Source organism: Zingiber officinale, chromosome 2B (assembly GCF_018446385.1).
Source record: "Zingiber officinale cultivar Zhangliang chromosome 2B, Zo_v1.1, whole genome shotgun sequence".
In the NCBI taxonomy this organism is placed as follows: Eukaryota; Viridiplantae; Streptophyta; class Magnoliopsida; order Zingiberales; family Zingiberaceae; genus Zingiber; species Zingiber officinale.
Genome location: NC_055989.1, coordinates 129,699,419 through 129,723,309, shown reverse-complemented (window position 1 = coordinate 129,723,309; position 23,891 = coordinate 129,699,419). Strand labels below are relative to the sequence as shown.

The window sequence follows — 23,891 nt, the reverse complement described above, 5'->3', positions numbered from 1 at the left end:
CTTGTTTCTTAATTGCTACTGAGTTACACGTGCATGCATTAGATCACAGTTAATATCTTCTTGAATGTTTATTATACACATGATCCCAGCCTGGATATAGACAATGTTAGATACATAATAGATTAATCTGTCTCAGCTGGAGAATCTCATCTCTTAGTGACTAATTAGTTCCAGATGTATGTCTTTGAACCAGTCCTCAATTTCCTTGTCACAAGCATATTTGCAGACAGCATAGGTTATGTCTTTAAGCTGGATGGATTCCAATGGTCGCGAGCTGTTGTAGTTCTAAGCTTTGATTGATGTACTATGTTTATACTAAAATAGGATACACGAGTGATTATGTCTGCCTGTCAAGCCATACCATGAAACTGGCATCAATAATACGCCAATGATTAATCATGTAAAAGACCATCCCAAGATGCAAGTGCTCCCACAAGGGAGAGATGACAATTAATCATGGCAAATTTGTATATATTAACAGTATAAGGTGCATATTGTCGCTCTTCTCTTTTGCTTGATATGATGGACTTAATTTTATATGGTGATATTTGTTTGCATCATCTTTTGTTAGATAATTTTGATAAATATTTTTAAACTATCTGATTTGCTATGATTAATGTATTTGCCTTTACCCTGGTAGTCAAGATTGTGATCAAGAGCTTGAATTTTATGACCCAAACTAACCTAAATGATCCGCATCCTAAGCAAGATCTGAATCGAGCTAAGATCTTCGAAGCTACAATTGCTTTCTTATTGTTTTTACACAGGATTTCAATCCCAGCGATCTATTTTTAGATGAATTGTATTGATATTTACTTAGACATTTAAAAAAATTGAGGTTTATTTGAAATGGATTATCTTTTTCCATTATATTCTTTAAGAACAATTTCACTTACATGAGATTCTTTTATGATGAATCCTTGTTTTGTCATTGGCATCCATCTTATAGCTATCATATGTTACTTATTACATAATGACAAATTATAAATGTTTAATAGAGTTCCAACAAATATTTTGATTAACTTTTGGCTCTTAAATTCCTACCCTCCATTGCTATATTTTAAATTTATGGACAACTTCTCATTCCTAGGTAGGATCTCCATCTTGACATAGAGAGGTTTTGCCATTTCAAAAACACAAGGAAACACTTGGAAAAATGCAAATGAAGGAGATCTTTAATCAAACGGTATAACATATATTGTATACAAAATTGTTAAGGATACAAACATTAGCAATTCCTCTAAAATTTGGATGCTAATGAGAGTAAGTGCCTCATAAACCATTACAAACTGAAGAAGTTAAGAACAGCTACTCTATTTCGGATTAGTCTTCTATACAAGAAATCTAATCCTTCTTCTAGATGGTTAATGCTGTTCTGAAACGTCTGCAATTGGTCTTTGATCTTCGGGACACACTCATCATTAGTTTCGGCATCCTCATGCTCACCCTTGCATGTTACTTTCCTCTTGTGCAATGTCTTTGAGATAAGAGGCCATCTGCTTGCGTTTCTCTTTGGCCTTGGCATGGACAAGAAATCAGAGACAGACTGAAGAAGATGAATGGCAAGAACCCTTGCTTCCTTCAAACTCTTGATCACCTTCCCGGAATCATATTCCTTATCTTCAGTGCAACTCAAGGCGTCTTTGCCATTCATATGCTTCAGTGATCTGAAGTAATTTTGAATATTCTTCCTCAATTTCTTATCAGAAAGGATGTGAGTGTGTATCTCATGCTTCGCCACTGCTTCTCCTTGTCTTCTAAGGGCCATCTCCTGGTCCCTAATTTGGCATTTTATTTCTTGTGTGCAATCTTTCAGGGTTCCAAGCAATTCCAGCAGCCTGATAGAGCCATCCAACTCTACTTCCATCCATTCCTTCTGTTGTTGACTGGAGAAGTGCTGGTTGCTGCTAGGCAAGTGAAGAACCTCGTCAATACACTCATACAAACCTCCAAGCCCCTTCAGCCCATCCACTATTGTATGTGATGTTAAAGAGGATTGAGCCAAAAAAGACCTGAACTTTTTCAGTTCTTCCTCCGTTTTGAGCATGGAGGGGTGATCTCTAGATGGTAGACTGATGGATCGGACATGGAAAGGCTGACTTGCAGCCATTACTATATGATGTTGGAAAGCAGAGAACCAAAGAGAATTTGATGGGAAAATGTGTGACTTGTGGAGCCTGGAGCTTCCTCTACTTATAGATCAAGTATCCTGCAACACGATGGAGACAACTGGAATATTTACAGATAACCTGAAGATAACATGTGAAATATGCAATGCAATTTGTATCTGGCAACCTCTTCTCATAGCAGGACGAATCATTTTTCATTTCTTAAATACAGCTGAGTTCCACATGCATGCATTAGATTACAGTTATTATCTTTTTTAATTTTTACACATGATTATGTCCTGAGTATAGACAACAATGCTAAGCAAGTTAGGTTCCAACATTTGTGAGGATGATTATTGTGCTCTTTAATGCTAATATAACATACACGAGTTTTTAGATTCTGTCTACTTGTTAGGTCACAATTTCTAGCTGAAGATCAATATACATCATAGATTAATATCTGAGCTGGACAAGCTCATTTCTGGCCTCTTAATTCTATTTAGTTTCTGATGCATGTGCTTGAATCAGTCCTCAATTTTCTTATCAGATGCATGGTTGTAGGTTGGATAGATTAAATCTTTATGCAGAGTGGATTCCAATGTTTGTGAGTTGTTTTAGTTCTGAGCTGCACCAGATCTCCAGAGAGGTAGAAAGAGAAAGCTAGCATCAATAATACATCAAATGATTAATCATGTCAAAGAAAATCAAAAGATGAAATCGCAGACATTGTGGGAGCATTATTATCGCAGTATGGCCAAAGCAAGAATTGGGTATGGCTCTATTTGAACAGAATTCTGTTTAACAAAATATATTTGATCTTGATTTTAAGTCTCCGGCCTCAAGTCCCTAAATGTGGGCATGTTGTGCAGAATGAACTACTAGCGTTGTAGGACATTCTGTTTAAGTCTCCGATACATGATAACTTGCCCTCTTATCTCCGGGCAAGAAATCAATTAACTGGGCTTACAAAATAAAGCACATTCTGTTGAAAGTAAAAGCCAAAAAAGGGAAAGTAGCACAGAACCAGGAGAGGTTTAGGATGTGAATCCACTCGATTATGACTTGGAGTGGCATCGGCATAATAGGACTAACTCAATTATCCTATACTAGTTGGAGAGTTTATTGAACTACTACTATCTATAGAGATTTCCCATCTATGTATCTAATCCCAATGAGATGAGAATAAAAGTGAGTCGCTTCCAGCATGGTGTAGTCTCAACAATAGATGAAACTTTCAATGGATTCTACTTTCCACTTCTAGGTTTCTATTGATGATGGAAAGCCTACAAATTACAACTTGATTTAATAATATATATTGAAGGTTGTATATGATAAATTAAATGTCTAATAGAAACCCAAAAGCTATTTTAATTTTTGTTTTAGGTTCTAACAATTCTATGCTTCATCCCTACTATCTGAACATGTGGGCCTTTTTTTGTTCCTAGGTAAGATCTCGATTTGTGAACATTGGATTTTACCATTTCTAAAGCACAGGAAAATAGGAAAATTTGCAAGACTTGGAAAAATTAGAAGAGAGGAGATTGTTAATCAAACACTTATATATATAGCATACAAAATTGGTAGAAGGTACAAATATTAGCAATTCCTCTAAAACTTGAATGCTAATAAGGGTAAGTGGCCAATAAGCCATTACAAACTGAAGAAGTTAAGAACTGCAACTCTGTTTCGGATTATTCTTCTATACAAGAAATATAATCCTTCTTCAATATGTTCAATGTTGTTCTGAAACATCTGCAATTTTAATTGAATCTTCGGCACACCTCCATCATTAGCTTCAACATCTTCGCTATCATCCTTGCATGCTACTTTCCTCTTGTGCAATGCGTTTGAAGTAAGTGACCATCTGCTGACTTTTGTCTTTGGCCTCGGCATGGATGAGAAGTTAAAGACTGACTGAAGAAGAGAAACGGTGAGCTCTCTCGCTTCCTTCAAAATTTTGAACACCTTCAAAGAATCAAATTCCTCATCTCCGATGTAGCTGAAGGTATCTTTATCATCAATATGGTTCAGTGCTCTAAAGCAACTTTGAATATTCTTCCGCAACTTTTTGTCAGGAAGGATGTTAGTGTGCATGTCTATCTTAGTCACTTCTTCTCCTCGTCTTCTAAGGGCCATTTCGTGGCCCCTAATATGCTCTTTTATTTGTTGGATGCTATCTCTCAGGGCGGTAAGCAAGTCTAATAGCCAGAGAGAACCATCCAACTCTACTTCCATCCATTTCTTCTGTTGGTTATCTGAGCAGTGGTGGTTGTTGCTAGGCACATGAAGAAGCTCATCGATGCACTCTTACAAACTTCCAAGCTCCTTTAGCCCATCCAAGATCATATGGGATGTTAAAGAGGATTGAGCTATAAAAGACTTGAGCTTCCTCAGCTCTTTCTCCGTTTTGAGCAGGGAAGGGTGATCTCTGGATGGTATGCTGATGGATCGGACATGGGAAGGCTGACTTGCAGCCATTATTACTAGGTGATGTTGGAAAATAGAAAACCTGAGAAAATTTTCTTTTTTGGGAGATGTGTGGAATTTGGTGCCTGGAATTTCCTCTTATAGATCAAGTATACTGAAGTTGAATGGAGGCAACCAGCATCTTTACAGATAAGCTCAATATGACAACTGAAGCCTACAATTTGGATCTGGTAACCTTTTCTCTTAGCAGGACGAATCATTTCTTGTTTCTTAATTGCTACTGAGTTCCACGTGCATGCATTAGATCACAGTTAATATCTTCTTGAATGTTTATTATACACATTATTCCAGCCTGGACGTAGACAATGTTAGATACATAATAGATTAATCTGTCTAAGCTGGAGAATCTCATCTCTTAGTGACTAATTAGTTCCAGATGCATGTCTTTGAACCAGTCCTCAATTTCCTTGTCACAAGCATATTTGCAGGCAGGATAGATTATGTCTTTAAGCTGGATGGATTCCAATGGTCGTGAGCTATTCTAGTTCTAAGCTTTGATTGATGTACTAAGTTTATACTAAAATAGGATACACGAGTGATTATGTCTGCCTGTCAGGCCATACCTTGAAACTACCATCAATAATATGCCAATGGTTAATCGTAAAAGACAATCCCAAGATGCAATAGCTCCCAGAAGGGAGAGAAGACAATTAATCATGGCAAATCTGTATATATAAATCTTTGCACAGCAAATTCTTTTATTGGAAATAGAAAGTATCTTTCGTAGGAATATGAGTGTCCTTTTACGGTAATTTAAATTCTTCAAATGAACTAATTTATATGAACTAATTTATATGGATTATGCAAAAAAATAATCAAATTATACTGACAGCAAGCCTCCAAAAACTTTACAACAAAGGTAAGAAGTTTCATGGGTTCCTTATCATCTAATGATGGGGTGGACTATGTTTTGAGTTAGTTCTTTGAACAGGCACCCTGATGCTCTCTAAGTTTTATCATCCTCCACATATAAGATCGCTAATCATATTTCACAGTCTAAGGTGCATATAGTCACGCTTCTCTTTTTCTGGATATGATGGGCTTACTTTTTTATGATGATATTTTGTTGCATCATCTTTTGTTAGATAATTTTGATAAGTATTTTTAAACTATCTGATTTGCTATGATTAGTGTATTAGCCTTTACCCTGGTAGTCAAGATTGTGATCAAGAGCTTTGGTTTTATGACCCAAACTAACCTAAATGATCCGCATCCTAAGTAAGATCTGAATCGAGCTAATATCTATGAAGCTACAATTGCTTTCTTATCATTTTTACACAGGATTTCAATCCCAGCGATCTTGTTTAGATGGATTGTATTGATATTTACTTAGACATCTAAAAAAATTGAGGTTTATTGGAAATAGATTTTCTTTTTCCATTATATCCTTTTAGAAAATTTTCACTTATATGAGATTCTTTTAAGATGAATCCTTGTTAACTTTTGTCATTGGCATCCATCTTATAGCTATCATATGTTACTTATTACATAATAACAGATTATAAATGTTTGATAGAGTTCCAACAAATCATTTGATTAACTTTTGGCTCTTAAATTCCTATGCTCCATTGCTATATGCTAAATTTATGGACAACTTCTCATTCCTAGGTAGGATTTCCAATCTTGACATAGAGAGGTTTTGCCATTTCGAAAACACAAGGAAACACTTGGAAAAAAGCAAATGAAGGAGATCTTTAATCAAACAGTAACATATATTGTATACAAAATTGTTAAGGATACAAACATTAGCAATTCCTCTAAAATTTGGATGCTAATGAGAGTAAGTGCCTCATAAACCATTACAAACTGAAGAAGTTAAGAACAGCTACTCTATTTCGGATTAGTCTTCTATACAAGAAATCTAATCCTTCTTCTAGACGGTTGATGCTGTTCTGAAACGTCTGCAATTGGTATTTGATCTTCGGGACACACTCATCATTAGTTTCGGCAGCCTCATGCTCACCCTTGCATGTTACTTTCCTCTTGTGCAATGCTTTTGAGATAAGAGGCCATCTGCTTGCTTTTCTCTTTGGCCTTAGCATGGACAAGAAATCAGAGACAGACTGAAGAAGATGAATGGCAAGAACCCTTGCTTCCTTCAAACTTTCGATCATCTTCCCGGAATCAAATTCTTTATCTTCAGTGCAGCTCAAGGCATCTTTGCCATTCATATGCTTCAGTGATCTGGAGCAATTTTGAATATTCTTCCTCAATTTCTTATCAGAAAGGATGTGAGTGTGTAACTCATGCTTCACCACTGCTTCTCCTTGTCTTCTAAGGGCCATCTCCTGGTCCCTAATTTGGCATTTTATTTCTTGCATGCAATCTTTCAGGGTTCCAAGCAATTCCAACAGCCTGATAGAGCCATCCAACTCTACTTCCATCCATTCCTTCTGTTGTTGACTGGAGAAGTGCTGGTTGCTGCTAGGCAAGTGAAGAACCTCGTCAATGCACTCATACAAACCTCCAAGCCCCTTCAGCCCATCCACTATCATAAGTGATGTTAAAGAGGATTGAGCCATAAAAGACCTGAGCTTTCTCAGGTCTTCCTCCATTTTGAGCATGGAGGGGTGATCTCTAGATGGTAGACTGATGGATCGAACATGGAAAGGCTGACTTGCAGCCATTACTATGTGATGTTGGAAAGCAGAGAACCTGAGAATTTGATGGGAAGATGTGTGGACTGTGGAGCCTGGAACTTCCTCTACTTATAGATCAAGTATCCTCTAGCAGAATGGAGGCAACTGGAATATTTACAGATAAGCTGAAGACGACATGTGAAGTCTGCAATTTGGATCTGGTAACCTCTTCTCATAGCAGGACGAATCATTTCTCGTTTCTTAAATACTACTGAGTTCCACATGCATGCATTAGATTACAGTTACTAATTTCTTTAATGAGTGTTAAGCAGGTTAGGTTCCATCTTTGTGAGATTGATTATTGTTCTAATTTAATGGTAATTAAACATGCACAAGCTTTTTGTTCTGTCTGCTTGTTAGGCCACAGTTTGAAGCTAAACATCAAGGATACATGATAGATTAATCTCTCTAAGCTGGACAAGCTCATTTGTCAAGTCTGTCTGCTTTGTCAGATGCATGTGTTTTTTATCAGTCCTCAATTTCCTAGTGACACCCATGGTTTCTTTATTCTTTTTCTGAGCTTGGTTAGTGTACTAATTTAATACTAATATCGGATGCACGAGCATTGTGTCTCCTTGTGAGGCCATACCTTGAAGTTATCATCTCATAATACATCAATGATTAATCATTGTGCAAGATAATCAGCCAAATGCAGTAGCCTCCAGAAATGAGAGAAGACAATTATGTCAAATGGTGACATGGCAAATTGATTTATGCAGATCTATGTACAGCATAACTTTTTGATGGAAACAGAAATATCTTTTATAAGGAATATGATTTTTTCCGAACCTGGATCAACTGCTAAGGATTGTTTAATCTTGATTGTTTCCATTCTTTCAGATGCAATTTTCTTCGTGTTGTAAGGCCTTCTAATCTTTGCTCTTCTGTTTGCATTGACAAGATGAGTGACACCAAAAGATGATTAAAGAGATGTTCATGAACTCCTTTAGTAACATCGAGTTCTTGTCCAACATTCAGATGATATAGCCAGTCAAATTATCCTGTGAACAAGGCGGAAAACATAAAGGGCCAAGCAGCAGGTTAGATTTGTTGCACTAATTTAAACTCTAGTTAATTTATGATTTTTTGAAATTCAAGTTATATCCTTAAAATGATCAAAGTTAATTTGTTGGATCCAAAATAGCTCAGTCCATTATGTTGCTACTTGAGCATATTGTTTCATTGGATGATTCATGATATTATTTTAAAATTTCTTTTCCATTCTAACCATAGGTGTAGTTCATGTTTGATGTTTCTTTGGTGGAATTAAACCACTTCCCCATCTTGTCGGATATTCATCATGAGGCGCGAAGATGAAATCACACAAGGATTCCATGCAAATGGAACTACAAGCATTGGAGGTGACACATACATGATAATTTGCTCCCTTACCTCCTAGCAAAAAATGTGTTGGCTGGGTCTTACAAAATGAAAGCACATTTTGTTGAAAGTAGAAATTGAAAAGTTGCACGGGAGAGATTCAGGATGGGAATCCATTTGATTGCAGGATGGAGTGGAATCAACCTAAGAGGACCGCTCAATTATTGTTTGCTAGTTGGAGAGGTTTGCAAATTTACTACTCTCTTTAGAGATTCACCTTCCATATATCTACTAATCCCAATGAGATGGGAATAGGAGCAAGTCTCTTTTGGCGCCAGTTGTAGCCTCTAGGGTAGATGAGGCTTTCGATAGATTCAACTTGCTTCTTCTAACTACCTATTAATGAGGATTGAGGGAAAGTCTACAAATTTCAAATTGTGTTAATATTGTTCATAAATTTTGAATGTCGAAAAGAGTTAGAAAAAATAATTAAATTAATTTTTTATGTTTTTACAATCCTAACCTTTGTTCCTATGATCCAAAATTGTGGACCTCCCTTTTGCTAAAGCACAAGAAAATAGGCAAATAGGAAACAGTAAGGAAAATTAGAGAAAGGAGGTTATTAATGAAACAATATTATATATTTAATATACAAAATTCATACAAGGTATGAACATTAGCAATTCCTCCAAAATTTTAATGCTAATGAGGGTAACTGCTTAAAAGTCTTTTACAAACTGAAGAAGTTAAGAAAAGCAACTCTGTTTTGGATTATGCTTCTATACAAGGAATCTAATCCTTCTTCCAAATGTCTGATGCTGTTTTCAGACATTTGCAATTGGTAACGTGTCGTCGCTTCATCTTTAACATCCTCATACTCACCCTCACATGTTACTTTCCTGTTCTGCAATGCCTTTGAGATAAGAGACCATCTGCTGGTTTTGGTTTTTGGCCTTGGCAGGGACAAAAAGTTGAAGACGAACTGAAGAAGAGAAATAGCGAACAATCTCACTTCCTTCAGAATTTTGCTCGCCTTACAGGGACCGAATTGCTCACCTCCTGTGCAGCTGAAGGCATCTTTTTCATCCATATGCTTCAGTGATCTGAAGCAATTCTGAATATTCTTCAGCAACTTTTTATCAGAAAGGATGTGAGTCTGTATCTTGCTTTTGGTCACTGCCCCTCGTCTTCGAAGGGCAATTTCATGGTCTCTAATTTGGTCTTTTATTTGTTGCACGTGATCTCTCAGGGCACCAATCAATTCCAACAGCTTGATAGAGTCAGCCAACTCTACTTCCATCCATTTCTTCTGTTGTTGACTGGAGAAGTGCTGATTGCTGCTAGGCGAGTGAAGAAGCTCATTGATGCACTCATACAAACCCCCAAGCCCCTTCAGCCCATCCACTATCATAAGTGATGTTAAAGAGGATTGAGCCATAAAAGACCTGAGCTTTCTCAGTTCTTCCTCAGTTTTGAGAATGGAGGGGTGATCTCTAGATGGTAGACTGATGGATCGAGCATGGAAAGGCTGACTTGCTGCCATTACTATGTGATGTTGGAAAGCAGAGAACCTGAGAATTTGATGGGAAGATGTGTGGACTGTGGAGCCTGGAACTTCCTCTACTTATAGATCAAGTATCCTGCAGCAGAATGGAGGCAACTGGAATATTTACAGATAAGCTGAAGACGACATGTGAAATCTGCAATTTGGATCTGGTAACCTCTTCTCATAGCAGGACGAATCATTTCTCATTTCTTAAATACTACTGAGTTCCACATGCATGCATTAGATTACAGTTACTAATTTCTCTAATGAGTGTTAAGCAGGTTAGGTTCCATCTTTGTGAGATTGATTATTGTTCTAATTTAATGATAATTAAACATGCACGAGCTTTTGGTTCTGTCTGCTAGTTAGGCCACAGTTTGAAGCTAAACATCAGGGATACATAATAGATTATCCTCTCTAAGCTGGACAAGCTCATTTCTCAAGTCTCGGTCTGCTGGTCAGATGCATGTGCTTTTAATCAATTCTCAATTTCCTAGTGACCCTCATGGCTTCTTTATTCTTGTTCTGAGCTTGGTTAGTGTACTAATTTAATACTAATATCGGATGCACGAGTATTGTGTCTCCTTGTGAGGTCATACCTTGAAGTTAGCATCTCATAATACATCAATGATTAATCATTGTGCATGCTAATCGGCCAGATGCAGTAGCCTCCAAAAATGCAAGAAGACAATTAATTATGTCAAATGGTGACATGGCAAATTGGTTTAAATTGGTTTATGCAGATCTGTGTACAGCATAACTTTTTGATGTAAACAGAAATTATTTTTTATAAGGAATATGAATTTTTTCCAAACCTGGATCAACTGCTAAGGCTTGTTTAGTCTTTATTTTTCCATTCTTTCAGAGGCAATTTTCTTCTTGTTGTAAGGCCTTCTAATCTTTTGTTTGCATTGACAAGATCAGTGACGCCAGAAGATGATTAAAGAGATGTTCATGAACTCCTTTAGTAACATTGTGTTCTTGTCCAACATTCAGATGATATGGCCAGTCAAATTATCATGTGAACAAAGCAGAAAATATAAAGGGCCAAGCCACAGGTTAGATTTGTTGCACTAATTTAAACTCGAGTTAATTTACAATATTTTGAAGTTCAAGTTGTATGTCTTCAAATGATCAAAGTTAATTTGTCGCACCCAAAATAGCTCAGTCCAATGTGTTGCTACTAGAGCATATTGTTTCATTGGATGATTCATGATATTATTTTAAAATTTCTTTTCCATTCTAACCATAGGTGTAGTTCATATTTGATGTTTCTTTGGTGGAATTAAACCACTTCCCCATCTTGCCGGATATTCATCATGAGGCACGAAGACGAAATCACGCAGGGATACCATGCAAATTAAACTACAAGCATTGGAGGTGACACATACATGTTAACTTCTTCCCCTACCTCCTAGCAAGAATGTGTTGGCTGGGTCTTACAAAATGAAGGCACATTTTGTTGAAAGTCGAAATTGCAAGGTTGCACGGGAGAGGTTCAGCATGTGAATCCATTCGATTGTGGGATGGAGTGGCATCAACCTAAGAGGGCCACTCAATTATTGTATGCTAGTTGGAGAGGTTTGCGAATTTACTACTATCTTTAGAGATTCCCCTTCCATATATCTAAACCCAATGAGATGGGAATAGAAGCAAGGCTCTTTTGGTGCCAGTTGTAGTCTATGGTAGATGAGGCTTTTCAATAGGATGAACTTGCTTCTTCTAACTACCTATTAATGAAGGAAAGTCTACAAATTTCAAATTGTGTTAATATTGTATATAAATTGTGAAAGCCAAATAGAGTTAGAAAAAGTAATTAAATTAATTTTTTATGTTTTTACAATCCTAAGCTTTGTTCCTATAATCCAAAATTATCGACCTCTTCCTTTTCTTAAAGCACAAGAAAATATGGAAATAGGCAACATAGGGAAAATTAGAGAAAGGAGGTTATTAATCAAACAGTATAATATATTTAATATACAAAATTCGCACAAGGTATGAACATTAGCAATTCCTCCAAAATTCTAATGCTAACGAGGGTAAGTGGCCTAAAAGGTTTTTACAAACTGAAGAAGTTAAGAACGGCAACTCTGTTTCGGATTATGCTTCTATACAAGGAATCTAATCCTTCTTCCAAATTTTTTATGCTGTTTTGAAACGTCTGCAATTGGTAATGTGTCGTAGCTTCATCTTTAACATCCTCATGCTCACCCTCACATGATAATTTCCTGTTCTGCAATGCCTTTGAAATAAGAGACCATCTGCTGGTTTTGGTTTTTGGCCTTGGCAGGGACAAAAAGTTGAAGATGAACTGAAGAAGAGACATAGCGAACAATCTCACTTCCTTCATAATTTTGCTAGCCTTACAGGGTCCGAATTGCTCATCTCCTGTGCAGCTGAAGGCATCTTTTTCATCCATATGCTTCAGTGATCTGAAGCAATTCTGAATATTCTTCAGCAACTTTTTATCAGAAAGGATGTGAGTCTGTATCTTGCTTTTGGCCACTGCCCCTCGTCTTCTAAGGCCAATTTCATGGTCTCTAATTCTGTCTTTTATTTGTTGCACGCAATCTCTCAGGGCACCAAGCAATTCCAACAGCCTGATAGAGCCATCCAACTCTACTTCCATCCATTTCTTCTGTTGTTGACTGGAGAAGTGCTGATTGCTGCTAGGCGAGTGAAGAAGCTCATCGATGCACTCATACAAACCTCCAAGCCCCTTCATCCCATCCACTATCATACGTGATGTTAAAGAGGATTGAGCCATAAAAGACCTGAACTTTCTCAGCTCTTCCTCCATTTTGAGCACGGAGGGGTGATCTCTAGATGGTAGACTGATGGATCGGACATGGGAAGGCTGACTTGCAGCCATTACTATGTGGTGTTGGAAAGCAGATAACCTGAGACAATTTGATTGGAAAATGTGTCGACTGAGGAGCTCAGAACTTCCTCTACTTATAGATCGAGTATCGCGAATTCAGCAGAATGGAGGCAACTGGAATCTTTACAGATAAGTTCAATACGACATGTGAAGCATACAATTTGGATCTGTTAACCTCTTTAGTTTCTTAACTACTACTGAGTTCCACATACATGCATTAGATTACAGTTATTATTGTCTGCGATGCGTGTTAAGCAGGTTAGATTCCATCTTTAATGATAATATAACATGCACGAGCTGATGTTTCTGTCTGCTTGTCAGGTCACAGTTTGTAGCTAAACATCAATAATACATAATAGATTAGTCATTTTAAGCTGGACGAGCTCATTTCTCATCTCTTAATTATTATTATTTCCATATTCATGTCTGTGAATTGTTCTTGTTTTCAGCTTGATTACTGTACTAATTCGACATTAATATTCGATGATGCACGAGTGTTGTGTCTGCTTGTTAGGTCATACCTTGAAGCTAGCATCAATAATACATCGATAAGTAATCATTCTGAAGACACTTAATCATGCCAGATGGTCACATGGAACTTTGGTATGTATCTAACTGTACACAGCAAAACTGTTTGCTGGAAATAGATTCTCGCACGTGATAAACTTAAATCAAGTTTTATCAATTATTTATTTGTTATTAATCCATACTTTTTCTATAATGCTTGTAATTTTTTTTAATGATTTTGTTTTCTTTCTTTTTTATTTGTTTTGTTCCTTTCCTCTCCGTTGTTGCATAGATGGCCATGTGAGTTCGATTATTGCAAGTATCCTCTCTCTCTAAGTCCATAATTGAGTCAACAGTGGACAGCTTTAGCAATGCATTAATTCGATGATTTTATTTAATAATCATTGCACCATTGTCTCGGACCAGATTTATATTTTTCGTTTGTTTATTTCTGATGTATTTCGTGATTAATTTGGAAAATTAATTTGAAACGCCGTGCAAATTTTACAATACATATGTAAACTTACAAGAAAAAAACTAGTCCCATGTACAATTATCTCATTGCTGTTCAAATTTTCAAAATTTTAAATTTAGCCCCAAAATTTACAAAGCCGGAGTGAGAATGTTGAGGAGGCAGACTCTGATGTTGATCAAGCCCTTTAGTACCCTCCCGCTTCCCTCTTCCAACCCTTCGATCGGCGGCACCGGCACTTCCTCCACGGTCTCACTTTCCCTCTTCGACGCCTTCCTCCTCATCTGCCAAAACGGCCTAGAATTCTTAGACATCGCGGCCGCGACCGCGGCTGCCGCCGATGCGGTCGCAGAGAACACAGCGACCGATGCGGAGGCTGTCGCTGCCACTGCCTCTGTCAGGATCCCAGCGACCTCGGCCTCCGCCGCGTCCTCCCACTGCCCCGGAGGCGTGGATCTGGCCAGGCCCTTGACGGCCGCGGCCACCCGGATGAGCTCCTTCTCCGTGCGGCGATAGGAGCGGGCGGCGGAGGCGATCCGCGTGGGATCGGACCGCCGGGCCGCGGCTCGGGCCTCCGCACTCAGATCGGCGAGGGCGATTGCCGCGGAGCGGAAGGAACCATGGGCGTCCGCCAGGAGGAGTAAGGCGTCGAGAAGACGGTCGGCCCAGGCGGGGCGCCGTCGAAGCGCGCCGTGGGCGTGCGGGAGGCGGAGAAGGTCGTCGAGGGCGGCGAGGAGGCGCTCGATCCGATCGAGGCTCGCGTGGTCGGAGGACGAGCGGATCTGGTCGAGGACGCGGGAGAGGACTGGGTGGGAGAGGCAGGGGAGGCTGGTGGAGCGAAGGTGGTGACCCCGGCGGCGGGTCGGGCTGGATCCGAGGCTTTGGCCGGGAAGGGAGAGGGAACGACGGAATCCGGCGACCATTTCAGGTGTGCCTTTGCTCCTCTGGTGCTCTTCGCTTATCTTTTTTCTGTGTGTTTTTGGTGATCGAAGGCATGTGATTTATAACGGGGGAGAGAAGAGTAGATTAATTAATTAACAAATTAAATTAATAATTAATCTAGCAAATGATTATTTTTTTTATTAAAAAAAAGTTTGGCGCACGAGAGGAGAGACAGGTAACAGATGTTGCATGTGGTGGCGTGGCGCCCAACGATTCTGTTTTGAGTCGGTGAGGCTACACCACAAGGTCATCACAGAGAGTTTTTTCCCTATCGAGTTTAAATTTTTTTTTAGGAAAAAAAAATGAAAAGGCTGCTCTTTTTTAAGATTTTTTTTTATTTTTTTATCTGTAATCAAAATAATAGGTACAAAAATCATATTTACTATACCTATGTAATTAGACAGTAACTTAGTTGTTATAATTGTTTAGCAATTATAATCCTATATCTATTATAATAGTGTAAATAAAAATAATAATATTTTTAAAAAGTAAAACGAGGTTCCTTTTAATTAAAAAATAAACCTTTTAACCATTTTAATAAAAAAAACGCTTTTTAAATTTTAATGTTTAAAATTCAGGTGTATGGTTTCAGTAGTGTCAACGTGTCAATGCAACATTGGAATCTGGCAATCGATTTCTCAAAAGCTGTGTTGGCCGGGCCAGTTCATGTGAATGATAATAGAAGAAGAGCCGACTCTGTCCGTGCCAATCATTGGGATCAAATTGAATGCGCCTGAGACGAGGACTCATCTCCCACCGCATCGTGATCTCAGCTCAAAAGGCGTCTACACACGTCAAGATCTGACAGTAAAGCGCTAAGGTGCTGATGGAAACTAGAATCGAGCCAGCCAACCACTTCACTACAAAAAGGTCTCTCCCTCATCCTAAACGTTTTTCACTATCAGTTTCACAGCGATATAAAGAGAGCCGAACGATTTCTCTATAGTCAATGCTTAGGACATAGATAGGATAGAATTTAAATGCTTTACGGCCAAAAACTCCTTGCTATTTCTGAATCCATGAGTTATCTCACGTGGCCCTCGGATAGTTAAGTGAGATTTAGAAAATAATTAACATATTGTAGAACGAAAGAGAGTATTGATCGAGGAGAGAAAAGTTGGTCCTTTTCCTTCTATTACAAGTTCTCTTTTATAGCTTTAATCGAGTAACGTCAACATTAAGATCCCCTTCTGTAATGGTAGCTGATCATCATTATTGTCCGCCCCTTTGATTATCTCTTTTCGTAACGGTTAATCCTCTGCATTATTGGTCTCCTTCATTGCCCGTCGCCTCTTCCTAAAATAACATATCGTCTGGTTAATCCTTCGCTCTCTTTATTCCTAACCTTTCCAAACCCAAATCTCCAATGTCCAGCACCACCCAAATTTTGAGTCCGATTCCCGGGCATCTAATGTTATTCAGTTCTGAACCCGAATGCTAGACATTTCCGAGGCTTATTATGCTCGAGGCCTGAGTGTTGGATCGATTACAATCTAAATGTCCTACTGCGGCACCATGGCCCCGGCGACTTAATCACATATTATAGAATCATATGTCACTATCATTCACTAGCGTACCCGTCAATGAGGGATTCTAAAAAAAAAATTCAGGCCATATTAAATCAATAGCATACCATCTTATCTTGTATTTTTATACGAGATTACAAGAGAATATTTTCACGAACTTTACCGTTGCACTGGTACAATGCTGATAAAATTAACAAAAAATTCCTTTTTGTTTTTTAAAACAGGGAACAAGATAGAAGAAAAACTATGTTTTTGTTGTGTATTTTGTTTTTTTTTTTGGTTCCTCCCCTTCCTTGTGGATACTTTGAGCGATCATCTCTGTACAAAATATTCCAACACGATCTCGTATCTACAATGAGGGAGTGAGTATGTTGAGGAGGGAGACTCTGATGTTAACCAAACTCCTGAACACCCTCCCGCTTCCCTCTTCCAATCCCTCCGCCGCAGCCGATGGCGCCGTCTCCTTCGCCTTCGCTGCCTTCTTCGTCGGCCAAACCTTCCAGGAATCCTTCGACAGCGACGCGGACTCCGCCGCAGCCGCGGCGGCGATCGCCATAAACACCCCCACCGACGCCGACGCGGTCGCCGCCACCGCATCCGTCAGGACCCCCGTGATCTCGGCCTCCGCTGCGTCCGCCCACTGACCTGGAGAAAGCGGCGCGGATCTCGCCAGATCCTTGATGGCCGCGGCCACCTGAGACACCTCCTTCTCCGTCCGGCGAAGCGACCGGGCGGCGGAGGCGAGCCGTGCAGGATCTGCTCGCCGGATCGCTGCCTGGGCCTCCGCGCGGCGATCGGAGAGGCAGAGGACGGCGGAGCGGAAGGATCCGTGGGCGTCGGCCAGGCGGAGGAAGGCGTCGAGGAGACGATCCGCCCAGGCAGGGCGGCGGCAGAGGGCCTCGCGGGCCTGGGGAAGGCGGAGGAGGTCGTCCACCGCGGCAAGTAGGCGGTCGATCGCGTCCACCCCGGAGGAGGAGGAATCTCCGGGGGCGGATCGGATCTGGTCGAGGAGGTGGGAGACAGTGGGGTGGGAACGCCCGGGCAGGCTAGTGGAGCGCAGGCTCTGCCGCTTCTCACCGCGGAAGCGTCGGAGGGCCGGGACGGAGGCGGATTTGGCCAGCGGCAGCGAGAGCGTGCGGCGAAATCCGGTGACCATCTCTGCTTCAATTTTGCCCTAGTACGCTTCTCCCTCTCTCTCTTCTCGCTAAGTTCAATTATCTTTGCCTTTTTGATTTAGCGATGAGATTTGGGCGGGTTTTAAAGAGGAAGAGTGTCAAGTGAGCTGGATCAATTACAATAATTTTAAATTATTAAAAAATTACCAAAAACTTTTTAAAAATTAATTAATAAGGTTCTCACACGAGCGGCATTAGAAAATATCATTGTGATGTGGACACGTGGACGCAAACAAAACGGCGTCAGTAAAATATTTCACTCCGATAAAGACTTCAACTTAAATCAAACAATATAATTTCTGAATGAAATTAGACGATAGAATAGCATCTTAGGGCAAAAGCTGCGATCGAGTCATTGTCAACAAAAAGATAAAAAAGAAAAGGACATATTTAATTAAAAGAATAATAATATATACGACTGATATTATTTTATTTTATTTAAAATTATTAATATGGAGTCGGTCCATGAAAATTGGATAAGGTCGATTAACGCCGTACCCTTTATATTATTACTGCTCCCAATAATTTATGGAGCACCGCCGACGCATGAATTTAAAGTGGACATTTTTCTTGTCAGGGTCCGCATCGATGTAACGTATTCTCAAGTATAAAAAAAGAGCGTCAATTTTAATAAATTAATAAATAAATTTTTTATAATAGACATTTCATCTCATAATATTGAATGGATAGGTTATCCATTCCAAGTACTTTTTTATTTATCTAGTGATGGATAAAAAAAATTATAAAATTAAATTAATCCTTCTTAAAATTAATTGATATAAATTAAATATTATAAATTATAGATCTTTATGTGAATAATGATAGGCGACATCTACCATGAATAATCTGATATAGAATAATCTTCTTCTTTCTTATTTGATTGTATGTAAAATTATACTGATTGATAGAAATCAACACCAAGATGATTGTAACGACCCGGCCCCTTGGGCGGTCCAACTGGCGGCCCCTTATATCGTCGATCGACGACCCTCGATCGTGTCGTTACTCACAAGGACTTCCCACCACTGGCCAGTGGATTTTTATCTTCCCCAGGATTCGAACTCTAGACCTCCAGGATAAGTACTAGAGTTTATGAATCCTGGTAGCCAAGGGGGAAGGAAAAAATCCACTGGTTAGGGGTGGGAAGTCCTTGTGAGTAACGGCACGACCGAGGGTCATCGGTCGACGACATAAGGGGTCGCCAAGTTGGGCCGCCATTGTGGCCGCCCAAGGGGCCGCCAGTTAGGCCGCCCAAGAAGTCAAAGGACCGAGTCGTTACAATAAAAAGGCGCCTCTCACTTGACTACCAGAATTCATAAACTCTAGTACTTAAGTTTGGAGGTCTAGAGTTCGAATCCTGGGGGAGGCAAAAATCCACTGGCCAGGGGTGGAAAGTCCTAGTGAGTAACGGCACGGCCAAGGGTCGTCGGTCGACGACATTAGAGGTCGTCAAATGGGCCGACGACATAAGGGGATGCCAGTGGGGCGCCGCAAGGGCCGCCCAAGAGGCCAAAGGGCCGGGTCGTTACAATGATACTAATTTAGTGTGGTGCTAGTTTGTAATGGTGTTTGTTTTTACACACCAGCACCAAAGTGTGGTGTTAGTTTGTAAAAATTAGCATTACCTTAGTGTTGATTTCTACAAACCAGTATCAAGGTGATACTAATTTATAGAAATCAGCACCACTTACCAAGGCTACAAACTAGCACGACACCTTGGTGTTGATTTATACAAAAAAGCACCACCTACAAACTAGCATCAAGTGGTGCACCAAGGTTACAAATCAACACCAAGGTGTGGTATAGAAATCAACATCACCTTAGTGTTGATTTTTCTTGGTGCTTATTTATAGAAACCAGCACTCAGTATTACAACCAAGGCTACAAATCGGCACTGCACCTTGGTGCTGGCTTGTAGAAACCAGCACCAAGTGATGCACCAAGGCTACAAACCAGCACTAAGGTGTCGTGCTACACCTTGGTGTTGGTTTGTAGCCTTGGTTGCAGTGCTGGTTTGTAGCCTTGGTGCACCCTTTGATACAGATTTCTATAAACTAGCACAATATCGTGGAGCTGGTTTATAGTCTTAGTGCACCACTTGGTGTCGGTGTGTAAAAATCAGCACCACCTTGGTACTCGTTTGTAGAAACCATTTTGCATACAATTAAAGGAGAGATAAGAGAGTTGTTGCATACAGATGAGAGAGAGATTTAAAAATTTAGATTTTGACTGCGTCAGATCACCCACGTCGGATGTCGTCCACCGCTGCTGACATAAAAGTGTGCAAAGTTCATTCATACACACACACACACACAAATATGTTAGCTTGTACACCCCACGTGGGTGACGAGTGTGGACGCCTCTCACGCGAGGGGCACCTCTAATGATCGGAGGTGCCTCCCTACGTGTGAGGCGCCCATGCATGTCACCCACACGGGGTGTGCAGGCTAATATATATATATATATATATATATAGAGAGAGAGAGAGAGAGAGAGAGAGAGAGGAAGTTTTACCCTGTACACCCTTATCTTGCACACTCATGGGTGACTGAATGCAAATCTAGGCATCCTAATTCACCTTTGAGGATCGAGGGGCACAGACGGACATCCGAGTGCATAGATTTGCACTCAGTCGCCTATAAGTGTGTAGGGTATTATATATATATATATATATATATAAGTGTGTAGGGTATTATATATATATATATATATATATATAGTTTTCATCTCCTACGGTGATAATCTTGCGGTTTCGTGCGGTTTGATGATGTGGCAAGTTCCACGTCGTCATCCGCTACGGTGAGAAGTCGCTAACGCGTGGAAACCCATTTCTCGCATTTTCCTCTCCGCAAAACCCTAGCCGCCACTCCTCCCTCTTCGAATCATCTCTCTCACCGAAGCTCGGACGCGAGCTCTCTCTGCCGTGACGTATTACGTTCTCGGCCTCGCGTCACCCTCTCTCACCGAAACTACGACTCTCTCTCTCTCTCGCAGCGAGCCCTCTCCGAGCTGTCACTCACCACGAGCCCTCTCCGAGCTCTCGCTCATCGCGAGCCCTCTCCCGATCAGTGAGCTCTCTCTCAACACAAGCCCTCTCCTTCTTGTCTCTCATCACTTGTCGACGAACTAGGGCATCACTCTCCACCGAACTAGGGTATCACTTGCCGACGAACTAGGGCATCACTTGCCGACACAAGCTCTCCCTACGCCGCGATCAACCCTCTACACCAAACCGCACAGCTAGACTTTCTCTCGTTTGGAAAATCCTTCATTCTCTGATAAAAGCTTCTATACTTTTTGTTGAGTGATGAATTTTTTTTTAGGTTTTTCGCTGAAAAATCCTCCCTCTCCAATCGTTCCTCTCCTCGCGTCCCTTCTTCTCCGATTACACTAGACGACCAAAGGCGAAGGAACGTGATCCTCTCCGCAAACCATATCGAAGCTACAGGATCGAGGCAATCTCTCCACGCTACTCTCTCGCCGAGATCTGCTAGGTTTTCTCTTGCCATGACCTCCCATCTCCTTTCCTCGATGTGACTCCCTCTCCACTTACATACTCCTTCTCCGGTAAAAGTTCCTATACTTTCTATCGAGTGGTGATTTTTTTTATGGTTTTCGCGAGTAAAAGCTCCCTCTTTCTGTTGAGTTTTGATTTTTTTTGTATTAGGGCATTCACTAGTAGACATTAGTTGTAGAAGATAAGAAACAAAAAGAAATAGTTAGTGAGGAGAGGATTAATGTTGATGGCAAGGCCAAATAGAGGGAATAACTTGAACTAGTTAGTGATCATTGTTATGTTTCGATAATAACTTGTTAACAATCAACTTCGGGTTATGGAACACTTGCTAGTGTGAAATCATTGTTATGTTTCTTAATTTTGTGTCATTTTCATTTACTTTCTTGAACTAGTTAGTGATCAAAGAAATAATACTAATGTTAGCTTGGGAAGATTCTGAACCTGGTCATTTCATTTATGTTGTGATAGTAGTTTAACATTTCACATAAGTTGACAACAGTTGCATGTCTAGTTAATTTACTAATCTCCATGACTAAAATAACTTGTTCAATCAAGTTTAGAGTTTAGAAATTACATGTCTAGTTAATTGGAGCAGTTATTTATTCTGAAATAAGTTCTAGTTTTTATTTATTTATCTATTTATTTATTGTCAAATATAATGTAAGGGTGTCTAGAAATGGAAGAAAATAGAGTTGAAGATCAGGATTTCATTTTCCAAGTTATAGATGATCGAAAGCCAAAAATTGGAATGAAATTCCATCTCTAGAGGATGCATATTCATTATATAACCAATATGCACGAGAAGCCGGATTTAGTTCAAGGAATAGCACGAGTAGGGAAAACAAGATCATAAATGAAATGATGAGGAAACAAATTGTATGCTTTAAAGAAGGCATACAGATCGAATACGGAACAATAAAAATCCAAATCATAATAAACTAACAAGGAAAAGAACACGTGGCACAGTTAGAACGGGTTATAAGTTAAATATTACATTTGTCAAAAAATAGGTTGGACCAAATTGGATTGTCTATAACTTCATAGAAGGTCATAATTATCCACTCTTGACTCCATCAAATGTGCATTTACTATGCTTACATAGTAGTGTTTCGGCAGCCAAGAAAGCATTAACAAAATAGTTTTCAGAGGCCAATGTATCAATTTGTCAACAAATACATTTATTAGAAATAGAGTATGGAGGCCCTGAACAAATAAGTTGCACAGAAACTAATATTAGAGCCTTTGAGAGAAATTTAAGAGATGAACAAAAGGGTATTGATGCTGAAACACTGATCGAATTTTTATACATCTGAGCAAGAGAATAATTCATCTTTTTTCTCTGACTACAAGACTAATTCAGATAACAAATTTAGTAGGTGTTTTTAGGTTGATCATGTATTAAAAAGGGCATACAGTATATTTGGTGATGCAATTGTATTTGATACGACATATAACACCAACAAATATGGTTTGATTTTGGCACCATTTGTTAGAGTTAATCATCATCATCAAATATTTCTTTTTGATTATGGGTTTCTTAGTGATGATAAAACTGAGTCTTTTGTTTGGTTGCTTAAAAATTCTTAGAAGTTATACCTAAAGGTGCACCAAATATTATCATCACTGATCAGGATCCTGCTATGACAAAAGCTATTGCACAGGTTTTCCTCAAATAGTGTATCAATATTATTTGTGGCACATATTGAACAAATTTCCAGATAAATTAGACCCTTTGACTTTTCAAAATCACTATCACAGTATAAATAATGTCATTGCAAATTCTACAACACCTAATGATTTTGAGAAGTCATGAGAAAAGACTATCAAGGATGCTAACTTAGAGAAAAATGATTGGTTGTTCTTGATATATGAATTGCGACACAAATAGGTGCGAGCATATTTTAGTCATGTATTTTCTGTAAGAATGTCAAGTAGCCAAAGATATGAAGGCTCACATGCATTTTTCAAGAAATATGTCTCGAATAAGAACTCATTAATGGATTTTATCACACATTTTAATAGAGCACTGAGACATCCCAAGGCTAATAGAACATGGCCAATGAAAACTCAAATTGTTAAGCTGTACACAAAAAAGAAATGGTTGGAGTTTCAAAGTGAAATGACTGAAAGTCATAGTTATTATGTGCAACAGACATTTACAGGAGTTGCCTCAACGGTTTTCCATATAATGAAATTTCAAAGTTCTTTTTCCTCAAAATCAAGAGTGCTCACGCATGATAAACAAAGGGATTACATATCGTGTAGCTGCACAAAATTTGAGTTTGAGGGCATTCCATGTAGACATATGTTAGCTTTTTTTCGTATCAACCAAGCATTTCATTTGCTTGGTACGTATATACTCAAATGATGGAAACGAGATACAAAAGTTGGAAAAATATATGCTTTAGGAGAGCAAAATGTCATTGATAATCTAGATTCAGAAAGGTATTTGATGTCGAGGCACTCGAGATTATCCTATAAAGCTTCAGTATTAGTTGATGATGCATCTATGAGTAATGAGAGGACAACCTTCTTGGATGAACAATTTGATTGTATCTACAATAAAATGAAAGAGATGTCCATTAGTACAATATGTAATGATAGAAGTAAAAAAAAGAAATTCATTGATGAGAGCCTTGTTATTTTTTATCTTTATGCAGTAAGAACTAAGGGATGTGGAAAGAGATTGAAATCATCAAAGCAGAAATCAACCTCAAATTCTAGGCTGTCGTGGATGCGAATATTGAGGAGTGTCACATGATAAGCGTAAC

General features: G+C 39.3%; 7 protein-coding genes across 7 annotated transcripts; all 7 read right to left on the bottom strand.

Annotated features, from left to right (window-relative positions):
• Window positions 1–1,172: 1,172 nt before the first annotated feature.
• Window positions 1,173–2,110, bottom strand: LOC122048702. Its single transcript, XM_042610235.1, has one exon. The coding sequence runs from the start codon at window positions 2,108–2,110 to the stop codon at window positions 1,283–1,285; it is 828 nt and encodes a 275-aa protein (XP_042466169.1). The 3' UTR covers window positions 1,173–1,282.
• LOC122047169 lies at window positions 2,066–4,401 on the bottom strand. The gene has a single exon (XM_042608280.1). It carries the CDS (start codon window positions 4,341–4,343, stop codon window positions 3,759–3,761), a length of 585 nt encoding a protein of 194 aa, XP_042464214.1. The 5' UTR covers window positions 4,344–4,401; the 3' UTR covers window positions 2,066–3,758.
• Window positions 4,402–6,288: 1,887 nt separating this feature from the next.
• LOC122048701 lies at window positions 6,289–7,273 on the bottom strand. Its single transcript, XM_042610234.1, has one exon. It carries the CDS (start codon window positions 7,220–7,222, stop codon window positions 6,395–6,397), a length of 828 nt encoding a protein of 275 aa, XP_042466168.1. The 5' UTR covers window positions 7,223–7,273; the 3' UTR covers window positions 6,289–6,394.
• A 2,011-nt stretch (window positions 7,274–9,284) lies between these two features.
• Window positions 9,285–10,207, bottom strand: LOC122048699. The gene has a single exon (XM_042610233.1). It carries the CDS (start codon window positions 10,095–10,097, stop codon window positions 9,285–9,287), a length of 813 nt encoding a protein of 270 aa, XP_042466167.1. The 5' UTR covers window positions 10,098–10,207.
• Window positions 10,208–12,159: 1,952 nt separating this feature from the next.
• LOC122048698 lies at window positions 12,160–12,972 on the bottom strand. The gene has a single exon (XM_042610232.1). The coding sequence runs from the start codon at window positions 12,970–12,972 to the stop codon at window positions 12,160–12,162; it is 813 nt and encodes a 270-aa protein (XP_042466166.1).
• Window positions 12,973–14,091: 1,119 nt separating this feature from the next.
• Window positions 14,092–14,883, bottom strand: LOC122048697. Its single transcript, XM_042610231.1, has one exon. It carries the CDS (start codon window positions 14,881–14,883, stop codon window positions 14,092–14,094), a length of 792 nt encoding a protein of 263 aa, XP_042466165.1.
• Window positions 14,884–16,777: 1,894 nt separating this feature from the next.
• Window positions 16,778–17,584, bottom strand: LOC122048696. Its single transcript, XM_042610230.1, has one exon. The coding sequence runs from the start codon at window positions 17,582–17,584 to the stop codon at window positions 16,778–16,780; it is 807 nt and encodes a 268-aa protein (XP_042466164.1).
• Window positions 17,585–23,891: the final 6,307 nt, after the last annotated feature.

Excerpts from the sequence above, each read along its gene's own strand:
- LOC122047169 (XM_042608280.1), bottom strand. The coding sequence starts at position 4,343 with ATGGAAGTAGAGTTGGATGGTTCTCTCTGGCTATTAGACTTGCTTACC.
- LOC122048697 (XM_042610231.1), bottom strand. The coding sequence starts at position 14,883 with ATGGTCGCCGGATTCCGTCGTTCCCTCTCCCTTCCCGGCCAAAGCCTC.
- LOC122048698 (XM_042610232.1), bottom strand. The coding sequence starts at position 12,972 with ATGGCTGCAAGTCAGCCTTCCCATGTCCGATCCATCAGTCTACCATCT.
- LOC122048699 (XM_042610233.1), bottom strand. The coding sequence starts at position 10,097 with ATGGCAGCAAGTCAGCCTTTCCATGCTCGATCCATCAGTCTACCATCT.
- LOC122048702 (XM_042610235.1), bottom strand. The coding sequence starts at position 2,110 with ATGGCTGCAAGTCAGCCTTTCCATGTCCGATCCATCAGTCTACCATCT.
- LOC122048696 (XM_042610230.1), bottom strand. The coding sequence starts at position 17,584 with ATGGTCACCGGATTTCGCCGCACGCTCTCGCTGCCGCTGGCCAAATCC.
- LOC122048701 (XM_042610234.1), bottom strand. The coding sequence starts at position 7,222 with ATGGCTGCAAGTCAGCCTTTCCATGTTCGATCCATCAGTCTACCATCT.